The sequence below is a fragment of the Dermacentor silvarum genome, chromosome 2 (assembly GCF_013339745.2).
Source record: "Dermacentor silvarum isolate Dsil-2018 chromosome 2, BIME_Dsil_1.4, whole genome shotgun sequence".
In the NCBI taxonomy this organism is placed as follows: Eukaryota; Metazoa; Arthropoda; class Arachnida; order Ixodida; family Ixodidae; genus Dermacentor; species Dermacentor silvarum.
In genome coordinates, this window is record NC_051155.1 from 53,379,235 (window position 1) to 53,390,662 (window position 11,428).

The window sequence follows — 11,428 nt, forward strand, 5'->3', positions numbered from 1 at the left end:
TTCAAGGCAAAGAGTGCTGCCAGAACTGTCGATCAAAGCTGAATGCGCCGTAAGAAAGTCGAGTCTGAGGATTAGGTCATGGCGAGCATTGGTCAGCTTTGTAAAAAGAACTGGAACGTGGCGGTCGGTGATACTTATACGGGAAGTACAGATTCCAGTGACGGCAACAGTGCTACCATCAGCGACGCGTACGGCTCGTGTAGTAGCAGGCGTGAGAACCTTCTTCAGTCGACGACGGAGGTTATAACTCATTATGGACACCTGGGCTCTAGAATATATTAATGCCGTCAAAGGGACAGCGTCGACGTGAACATCAAGTAAGTTATGGTTCGTTGGGAGCGTCAATGGAGGATTTCGACACGACGAAGATAATGCAGCAATATTTCAGAGTCTCCCATTACTGCCTGCCTCAACGTGGTTTTGGCACCTGAAACACGGGAATTTTTGTTATTGGGTTTCCGACAGCTGATCGTGAAGGCAGGCCAGATTGTTGCAATGGTTTCGTCTTCGTACGCTTTCGCTGAGGCAACGCGCGGCGCGCGCGCCGACATCGCCATCTCGTTCCTCCGGAGCAAACTGCTGCGCGAAAAGGGTCAATATGGTCGATGGAGCTGTAGTGGTGTCACCGTTGGGAGTTTTTTTTGCAGCGTTCGAATCTTTACGACAGCTTTCTCGACACGATCATCGTATCCCCGGAAATCGCGACGCGATGGGTGATGACATCGTGCAGAGCGGCACGACTCTGCCAAATGTTTTCTATAGAACGCGTGTGGGTCTTATGTTGCTAAATGCTTCATTATATTATGCAATACCCTAAGTCAAGATATTTTGCATTTTTGTGTATCACTAAACCTTCATGACATTTCAGTTAGTCAGTTATGTAGGATTTATTGGCGCAAGAGCGACTACGGATACGATGGCTAATCACAAGGTAGTGCTCAATTAGGAGTCTTGTGAGACATATAAAAGGAATAACACTTTGTTTTGCAGTTAATTTACAAGACACGTGGCCTCCAAAAACCTAAAAACGTCATCGAGGGGTACTAGTGCATGCTATGATAGTAATAAATGTGGATGAAGTGGTGTGAGTGTTTTGAATAGCTCGCCGAAATAATTCTGTCTATCTTTCTCACACGCCGGACATGTTATTAAAATGTGATTCACAGAGAGAGGTTCCTTTCAATGTTCATACTCCGCTTTTTGTTCTCCTCTTAGTAAAACAGTGTGAGTCTAGTGTGTGTGTTCTAACACGACATAAGATCACTTCAATAAAGCCTTCTTGTGGTAACACGACTTCCATTCTCGCAGGGTAGGCTTAGCGGCTCGGAGTTTCTTGTGTACCCTGGAGTCCCATTCCTCCTGCCACTTTGAGTTCAACGCTGTGTGACATCTGTGCATACAATCTTTGAAATGTATCTTCATAATTGCTGATGTTTATTGTGCCGCCGTTACTGCTAATTTATCTGCCCTTTCATTTCCTGGGATACCCGTATGGCTCGGCAGCCAAGCCAGGCGGATTATCTTGTCATGTTCCTCTGCTCCTAGCAGCATCCGCAAAATGTCTCATAGAAAATGTTCACATTCAGATTTTAGATGCAGGGCTTTTAGTGCAATTAGGGAATCTGTGTATATAGCTGCTTTTTAGTAATTCCCTGATAGTATTTCTTTTACGGCTATATGCAAGGCATACACTTCAGCTGTAAAAACAGAGACAAACTCTGGCAGTCTACTGCAATATTCCGAATGTTTGGATACAATGACGATTCCAGTGTGTTCTTGTGTTTTATTGCGATAGCAATTATAGGACACTTCTACCGGATTTCTGCCGTCGTCGTCGCCGTCGCCGTCGCCGTGAGGTTCCCTATAGATAAAATCTTCGCCGTGCGCCGTATGCCCGAGCGGAAGCGTGCGGGGACGCGCGCTATCACGGAGAGCGAACGCACTCAATCACCCACGCGCAAGCAAGGAAGCGGGAAGCCAGCGCCGGAGGGAGCGCGGGGGGGGGGGGGGGGGGGCGCACTTTTACGCTGCCAACAACCGCGCTCGTCGCTCGTCCGCACCGTCTCTTATCTCCACACGGCTCCGACCTTTATGCGCCGTGCATTCGCCGCTCAGTTTCCGTTGAAGCGATACACCGCACGTACCTTCGCCCACTGCTGCGGCGTATATATGCGCTTGCTGCCAGCGTTTTGACAGTCGTCTGCAGTCATTCAGTGTGATCTATTCGTGTTTGTTTGTGCGCGCTCACACCACGCTTGTTCATTCAGTTAGTAATAGTCGGGCCACATTTTCCAAGGCACGCTATACATGCAATGCTGCCCGGGTCGGCAGTGCAGCGCTACAGGTGTGTCCCTTCGCGCGCGCTGCCCACGGGAAGCGCTTCTCATCAACACCACCGTTTCACACGCGCCTCCTCGTGGTCATCGAGTCTCTCTTCATGTCGGTCTACTTACGCCGCAGCACACCTGCTTACTTAATCAGCTCATGTTTACTACAATTCATATTGCTACCAAAGCCGCTCACCTTACTTCGTATGACATTGCTGTGTTGCTATCGCATTCATTGCTTCGCCCTTAGGGCGAAACTGTGACATTTTTGAGCCGTCCGTAAAGAATTGAATACGGTAATTATATTTTTCTTGTAGTGCTAGCAAATCGTGCATAATGTGCTCACGTGGTCTTTCTTTTTGTGATGCGTCAGGGCAACGCCACAGAAATCTGCGAAATCACACCATGAAGCCATTCTGTTCGGTGTTTGGGCAACGTTGAGTGCCTCGTTTGGTACGTTATATTCTTGGCATATTTCTTCAGACCGGAGAAAAAGTCGTCTTATAGTGTGCGGTTTATTGGCGTATTGTATTCTGTTCGTGATATGAGAAACAATGGTGTGGCATATATTATTCGGTTAAGCTCTGGCTTTTAGGACATAGGAGACATTGAGCAGGGCTCTTCGGTGTTCCAGGCAAGGTTCGTTGCTCTCGGCATATAAACTTTTGTGGAGCGAAGTTCTGTACGCACCAGCTGCCAAGCGTGGTCCGTGATTATGCACGGGATCGAGACGATTGAGATAGGACTGTCTTGCTGACCCGTAAACTGTGCAGGCCTAGTCAAGTATACTGCGCACGACAGAGTGGTAAAAATGTAAGAGGCGGATTCGGTCGGCGCCCCAATGTTTCCATGATACAACTTTCAGGGTATTAAGCGCCTTGTTTGCCTTCTCTTTTATAGTGTTATTAATGTGGGCAACAAATTTTAATTTACTGTCGGAAACCAGTCCCCGAAACTTATGTTCTTGGTTAAGTGGTAGTGAGCTTTGATTTAATTTCAGAACAGGATCCGGGTACAAACCGTGCTTCTGCGAAAACAGAACGGTGACTGATATTTGAGTAGAAAAACGAAAGCCCATTTGATCTTCTCATTTTGTCAGGTTGTTAATCGTTAACTGGAGCTGCCTTTCATACGTGGATATACTCCACGTGTGTAATCATTCATGCTCTCGAATGATTTTGCCATGCAGCTTGTAAATGCTCTAGGGGTGTAGCTGTTTGGTGACGCTGGCGGTATTCCAGTTTTTAGAAAGGCAACTATAATAGCTGTCTTCCATTTGGCGGAAATTTTGTCTGTTTTTCAAATCATAATAAATAAATGAAATAATGCCTCTGCGGCGGCCTGGGATAGGTAGGCGAGCACTGCGACACACTGCCATTCTGACCGGACCAACCGCTGTCTTTCCTGCTGAAAGCACTCCTCCATCTCATGGAGTGTTAGAGGAAGATCGTATGGTTCACCTGAACCTCCGGTCATCTGTAGTTTTGTTTTTCTGCCGTCTGTTTGTACTTTAAAAGGATTGCGTGTAATTATTAAAGCTCGATATCGTGTCAGAATGGTGTCCTAATAGGTCAGCTTAATCCTTTAGGGTAGTCTGTGTGCCTGCATATGAGAGTATATGAATTGTGTATGGACAGTAGTCACCGCTGAACGTTCGAACCTGACTGCACATTTTTTTTTCTACGTGGTTGAGAGTATTTCTGACAGTATGCATTTCTGCTTGCCTACGGGTATACCTTGCTTTAGCTTCAGCTTGTTTGAAGGCGAGAAGGTATGCTGCGTTGGATTCCTCCGGAAAATACACCGTGCCTTCTTTTGCCGTTTTTTAAGCTATTGTGCACTCGCTGGTCCACCAGGGTTTGAGCTTTTTTCCTACTAGTCCCGTGGACTGAGGAATAGCTTGCTTTGCTGCTGAGAGTATGAAAAAAGTAAACCTGTGATTTATTTAGTCTATTGTAAGCTGGTCAGAAAGCTCGTTCAGAAGGGTAGTAGTATTCCGTGAGTATAAAGACCAGGTAGCTAGGTGTAGTTTCCAACGTGGCGGTCGAGAGGGTATTGTTAGAAGTGGAGAGTTTGGTTTCACGACAGCAGGAAAATGGTCGCTATTATAAGTGTTGTTTGTTAGTTCCCATGTAAAATTGACAAACAAATAGCTAGAACACAGCGCAAAGTCTAGATAGCTCATAGTTCCTGTGCGTGAAGAGCAGTACGATGCAATGCCAGCGTTTAAAAGACACACACTGTTAGAATAAAATCTTCGAGTATCTGTCCTCTAAGTTAAGTGTTTGTGCTTGCCCATAGTGTTTTATGTGCATGAAAATCACCTGCTATTACAAAGCGCAGGGCCAACTGTTGCACAATTACCTCTAGATATTTTACAGTGAACTGTGTATGTGGTGGAATATATAATATGCATAAGTGACAGTTTTGTGCGATGGAATTATGACAGCAGCGGCGTCTAAAAATTAATAATGGTTACTTCTCTGGCAGCGATACCACTCTGAGCAACGATTGCAACAACGCCCTATAGCCGGGCGACGTATGACCAGGTAGCTTTATAACATATATGTGTTTTTTGGACCTAAATTGGTTTCCTGCAGGCATAAAAGCACATGAGTGAAGTTGGTTAGAATGTCCCTATTGTCGCCTGAGTTGCGTATTAGGCTTCTGCTGTTCCAGTGTATGATGTACGCCATGATATGAGTAAAATGTGTCGCAAGAAAATAAACGATAACTTCAGTTCCCCAGTCCGTAAACTGGAAAGCGACGAATGTGTTTTTCAGGTACACTTTTTTGGGGGCCGAAACCCCTTTTCCTCCTCCTTGGGGAGGGACGACGGGCTGCCTGGGTGGCCTGCTAACAGAAGCAGGTTCTTCGATGCCTTCAGTGTTCGCTGGACACACTTCCATTGAATCGGCACCGCTACGGTGCTCATCACTATTGGTGCTCTGCGAGGCTGCTGGCCTCTTAAGAAGAGGTTGGCTCCTCAGCACCGTCATTGAGGTCTGTTTTGCCTCGATTGTGTTGGTTGTCACCAGCGCTTGTCGAAGCTTGTGGACCTTCCTGGGAAGAGGCACTTTGTGCCTCTTTTGTGTGTTTGTTTGAGGGACGGACTGCAGCTACCATGTCCGTGAGTTGGACCTGTGTGCCCACAGAAACCAATTGCCTGCCCCTAGGCACCACTTGAGTGTAGCTGCCCTTCTGGGCGAATGCCATGCGCTTGCGATCTTCTTGATACGAGATGTTTTCCTTTGTCTCGAGTGTGATCATGTCCTTTTCTTTTTTCCATTCAGGACAGGAACGATAGTATGTAGCATGTGGGGCCTTGCAATTGATGTATTGCAACGGAGTCGTGCGTTGTTCATCATCCTGATCGCTCTGGCCACACTTTACACAGGTTATATTTCCACAGTATGACTGTGATGCGTGGCCGTACCTCTAGCACAGGAAGAACCTCCGAGGGTTGGGTATGTAGGGCCTAACACGTAGGTACAAGTACGCGGCTTTAACTGCTGTAGGAAGAGTTGTGCTGGCAAACGCTAGTACTATATTCTTTGTCCAGATTTCTTTGTTGTCTCTATGGATGATGATCACTCGCATAGCGAGTGCACCTTGATCTACCATAGTCTTCTTGCTTTCCTCGATCGTCAGTGCTTTGAAGTAATTCTCTGTCAGATATAACACCTCGTATGTTGTTCAGCGGTTGGTGTGCGGTTACTGAGATTTGGTGTAGTCCGATTTTCTCTAATTGTTTGATCTTGTTGTTTTGCTCTTTGATTTCTACTTCAATAAGTAGATCTCCTGAATTAATCTTTTACGCGTTGTAGTTGCTGCAGATGCATTGAGGAATTGCTTTGCCTGTCGGGAAAGGCGACATGTTGTGGATTTTGGTTTCACTCGTAGATGTGATAACGAAAAACTTCGTAAATTCATTCTTTTTATTGAAAACTCTTTAGTTGCTTCGGTGCGCCCCCTTCTGTGGGGCCGATCATTTCTGGAAGGGGGGGGGATCCCATAGAAACCAAAAAAAAAACTATTCGGTAGCTGTGTTGGCCACCTACCACGGAGTCCATATAGAGAACGTATACTGATGTTAGCCATACCTTGCCACTATAACCCTATAGTTCTGACCAAGAGAGTTCATTTGTACAAGGTTAACCCTTGCCGCCAGGAAATTGGGCAATAAAAGAAGATATCAGACGACAGGACCGATATGAAGATATAGAAATGAAAATTGGGGGAAAGGGGGTCAGGAAAAGGCGCCTGCTGATTTCTCATGGGTGGGTCAGCCTAGGAGTGCCGTCTATGTGAAGCACGGGCCAAAGGGGTGTTCTGCCTCCGTCAGGGGCCGTAAAGGTCCACTGACCCAGCATGCGCTGAACCCCCAGGATCCTCTTTTCCTCGGACACGGCTAAGCCACGCCTGGCTCCGCATGGTTGGGGGGGGGGGGGGGGGGGGGGGGGGGGGGGGGGGCGTGTCCTACCGCCATGTGCTCGGGTACGTGGTGTCCATGACATGTGAGTGCAAGCACTCACTACGTGTGCAATGTTTTGGCACTTCAAACTGAGTTATTTAGTTATAATGTGCTGAATACAGCAGGATGGTAGAAGCTCCATCCGAAATAAAGTTCTTTCTCGTACATTAAACTTACCATGAAAAAAAATTGATGTTTTGTGTCAATGCTCCGAATTTCCATTACGAATGGAACGAGTAGTCCTGGCTATTCGATTCGTATTGGCTTTAAATATTTCGAATACTATTTTTTAATATTGGTTTAAGGTCTGATATCAGGGATAAAGACAATATTATAGCCTCAGGAATGAACTAAGACCAATGCATTTGGTGGCTATTCCGAATGACTTCTGCTGCGGTAGTCTCGCAGTTGCTGCGCAGGGTACCAGTTCCAGAGCGAGCGCACGGGCCAGATAACTTCATCATCATCATCATCATCATCATCATCATCAGCCTATATTTATGCCCACTGCAGGACGAAGGCCTTTCCCTGCGATCTCCAATTACCCCTGTCTTGTGCTAGCGTATTCCAACTTGCGCCTGCAGATTTACTAACTTCATCATCCCACCTGGTTTTCTGCCGTCCTCGACTGCGCTTCCCTTCTCTTGGTATCCATTCTGTAACCCTAATAGGCCACCGGTTATCTATCCTGCGCATTACATCGCCTGCCCAGCTCCATTTCTTCCGCTTAATGTCAACTAGAATATCGGCTATCCCCGTTTGTTCTCTGATCCACACCACTGTCTCCCTGTCTCTTAACGTTAGTCCTAAGATTTTTCGTTCCATCGCACTTTATGCGGTCCTTAACTTGTTCTCGAGCTTCTTCGTTTACCTCCAAGTTTCTGCCCCATATGTTAGCACCGGTAGAATGCAATGATTGTACACTTTTCAACGACAGTGGTAAGCTCCCAGACAGGATTTGGCAATGCCTGCCGTATGCACTCCAACCCAATTTTATTCTTACCGCGCTGCACTGCTGCTGCTCAAATTTCGCAGCATGATTTTCGCATTTAGGAGTGTACGTCGTGCAGTGCAACCTTTGGCACAGATATGATTGCCTGGTTTTTAAGAAGAAAAAAATGCAAAGTTGCCTTCGTTTATGCGAATGTAAATTCATTGCCTCGTGCGTGACGGCACTAGCACAAACTTGTGTCACCGCCTGCCGGCGGCTGCACAAAGTAGCCGCAAAGGTATTTCCAAGCACTAAAGAACGCCAGCAAAGCGCGAAAGTACCGCGCGAATAGTCGCGCGTCACTTCTCGCAGGCTACTTTCAGGCGCCGAAAACACTTTTGCATAGCATGTATAGAGCAACAGAAAGCTGGATCGGGATTCCTTAATGATGGCCTACTTTTTTCTGGTTGAAAATCTGACTCTGCTTATAATATTTGAACGCTAAATAATTATTATAAATAATTAAGTAATTAGGAAAAATACAAAAAAAATGTCTGACTTGCTCTACAACATTACCTTGGTTAGGACTAGGGATGTGGCATTCGCATATTTTTAAATTTTCGCACAAGGCACGTAGGACGCTCTCCATATAGAACTCTCCAGATGGCACCAGTTTTCCTGTGCAGCGAGAATGTTCAGCAAATGAATTTTGCTGCTAAGTACAACAAGAAAGCTACCTACATGAGCTCGATGCACTATTTAGTTTCTTATATCTAACACATCAAGAACACGTACTTAATGTGAACTATCGGACAATAGGCTTAGTTTTGCTTGGCTAACTTGGTAGCCCGAAATGCATGACCGGAAGTTTTATGGGGTCGTGAAAGCACTGCTGCCCCAGCGCGGATAAAAATGGTCTACAAATACCCAACAATTAAACCTCGACCTGCGTGAGCTCGTTCCACACGTTCGCACAGAATTCCCATGGTACAAACGCGCACCGAAAGTTTCAGAATGTTGCCTAACCTAGGTGACAAAACTTAAGCGATGAGACATTCGTGCAATATCGATGGAGGATGCACTGAAAATATAGGAAACAGCACACGCTAAAGGTCCTACGTGCCACTGTGTTGAGCCTTTCAGTGCAATGGCGCTAATTATTCTACCCTAATTTTAAACGTAGTAATGAGCTACAGGATACGTGTCGTTCATGTTTGTCTTGTCAAGTTTCTGTGCCCCAAGCGCCCGAGCTGAATGCTGGAGGACAAATCGGAGCGGGGCGCAACTTTGCAGGGATACGGAAGGTGGCGTTCACGATACGCAGGAGGAATCTCATCAAGGTTTTGGTAAAACACTTACCTTCGTTTAGGCAGAACGAGCTGTTGCACATCACTTGATCTCCGCTGTATGACTTCTTTGCTGAGGAGACAAAAGATGTATAGTGTACGTATAGTTGGGCACTGTTTCGTTGATGGTGCAGCGTACTTGTAAGAAATTATCTAACAGCTTCATCAGCGATATTTCTCAGGGCCTATCCAAGACTGTCTTCACACTTACGTCCCATAGCCGCTCGCTTCTTCAATGTAGCATGCCTTTCCCCAGACTGTGGCGTCGGCTACCACAACATTCGAAAGAAGCGACCGGCAATGGCCACAAAAATTACTCTTAAGAAAAAGGTCATTGCAGTTACTACCTTTATTTGTCACAGAAATCACTTCTCGGTATCAGTGCATTTAGTAGCGGTAGAATTGCTAATATTGCCGACTAGACAGCGTAGGTTACTTTTACCACTGGATCTCCGCTACCAATAATAAACTCAGTTAGCACCACCGGATACACAATCTCTAGCCTATTAACGCACATATCAGACCTACTCTGGCATATTCCATAGTGGGTCAGATATCCACCTTATACGCCACATGCTTTGTATCCAGTGGTACTAACTGCGTTTGCGATAGGCAGCTGAGATCTACTATTTAAAGTTGTTACCTTGTTTATTCAGTAATGTTGCTAACTCTTACGTTAATAAATGCAGTTATACGAAGGTAGTAAATATGCTGACAATAGGTAGTAACTTCGACGATCATTTTTTAACAGTGTATACTTTCCTGAAAAACCAGTTGCTCCTTTTTAATTTGCGTGCAAGAGCTATTCGCAAGTCTGCATCGTTTGTTTTTAGTAAAGTATGGTACACATGGTAGAACTGATTTTTACTTGAATTTATGGAATGCGTTGAAAATAAACAGAAAATTGGTAGAAAAACAGAACAGGGTTTCGAGAGTTACGATTTGGCCTTGTTAGCATCACATCGCAAGCAGAAACGCAGACACAAAGACACACGCACTATGTGTGTATTTGCCGTGCATGTGAATTCGTGTCTTGTGTCCATGCTCCTACTTGTTCTACAAGGATACTTTTGTTTTTCAAGATAGTAATTCTTGATGGGAAAATTCGCAGAAGAACCAATTTTTAAAATTCCAAAACACATCAGTTGAGTACACTGCAGAAAGCGTGCAGATAAAGCTCTCTATCGTGGCTGTGTTGTGAGCAAAGACTGATACCGCATCACTCGACTTCTAAGCCATGCAATAAAAGGGGTTTTTTTTTTTTAGACCGAACAGTTTCTAAAAATCGCCTGTGGCAGGTATCATAATTAATTTTAGTCTTTGAGGTGGATTACAAGAGGTGGACATTACCTGCACAAGAAATCGAAATGCATATTCGACAATTTAAAAAAAGCCTAATTAACAAATTTTTGTAGGCAGTGAATTTGCAAGAGACATTCACTTGGAACGAATTATAGGGGTCACACAGGTTTCGGCATATGCGCCGTAAAACGTGCGATAAAAAATGTACTGTTATATCACTTACTTTGTTAACATACCTACGTTTTATGCATTGAATTACAAATGTACATACCTGGAACGCCCATGCATTTCGTCGTACGATTTGGGAATGAATATCTCAATACTGGCGTCATCCTGAAAATTCGTTCCTTGCGGATACGCCTTGCGAACTCACCGGCTGCAATTCGTATTGCAATATGTGGTGTAAAGTTATTAATTGGAAACATTAATGAATTTTGTTAATTGTACTACTAAGCATTTTGATTTCTCGTACAGGTAATGGCCGCCTATTAGTGTAATCCACCTCATTGACTGCAGTCATGCTATCAGCGACAGGCGATTTCTTAAAATTCTGAATGGTCTAAGGAAAGAAGAAGAAAAAAAAACGCCGTATGCAGTTCTATGTTATGCATCTGTGGTGCGCCTTCGAATTATGCGTACATCGCTAACTCTCGTTTGCAATCGTTTCCTTCATGATAGCAGAATAGTAGCTTGCTGGGCCAGTTGGTTCATTGCAACTCGTGTAATACGGCGCTCTTTTCACTCTGTCTCTATTGTCGTCCCTTCCTTGTTATTTTTCGCGCTGTTACACGAGTTGCAATGAACCAACTAGCCCAGCAAGCTACTATTCGGCAATACATTTCTAGTACATCGGGCTCTACTCTGTGTTCTCTTCATCCAAGTGCTCTAACAGCGCTCTTTTCACTCTGTCTCTATTGTCGTACCTTCCTTGTTATTTTTCGCGCTGTTACACGAGTTCCTTCATGATGCTCTCTCTACTGATTACATTGCGGTGGGCTGAGAACGTTTTAACGCGACAGCGTTGAAGGCCCCGTGTCGCAGAAAATCT

At 45.2% G+C, this 11,428-nt stretch overlaps 1 protein-coding gene across 1 annotated transcript in view; it reads right to left on the reverse strand.

Moving 5' to 3' along the window:
• The window catches only part of LOC119440032 (uncharacterized), a 47,554-nt gene that overhangs the window by 19,894 nt on the left and 16,232 nt on the right, over window positions 1–11,428 (reverse strand). Inside the window, exon 4 of the mRNA XM_049662716.1 lies at window positions 9,092–9,151. Coding sequence (XP_049518673.1) covers window positions 9,092–9,151 — 60 coding nt within the window. The remainder of the gene's footprint in view (window positions 1–9,091; window positions 9,152–11,428) is intronic.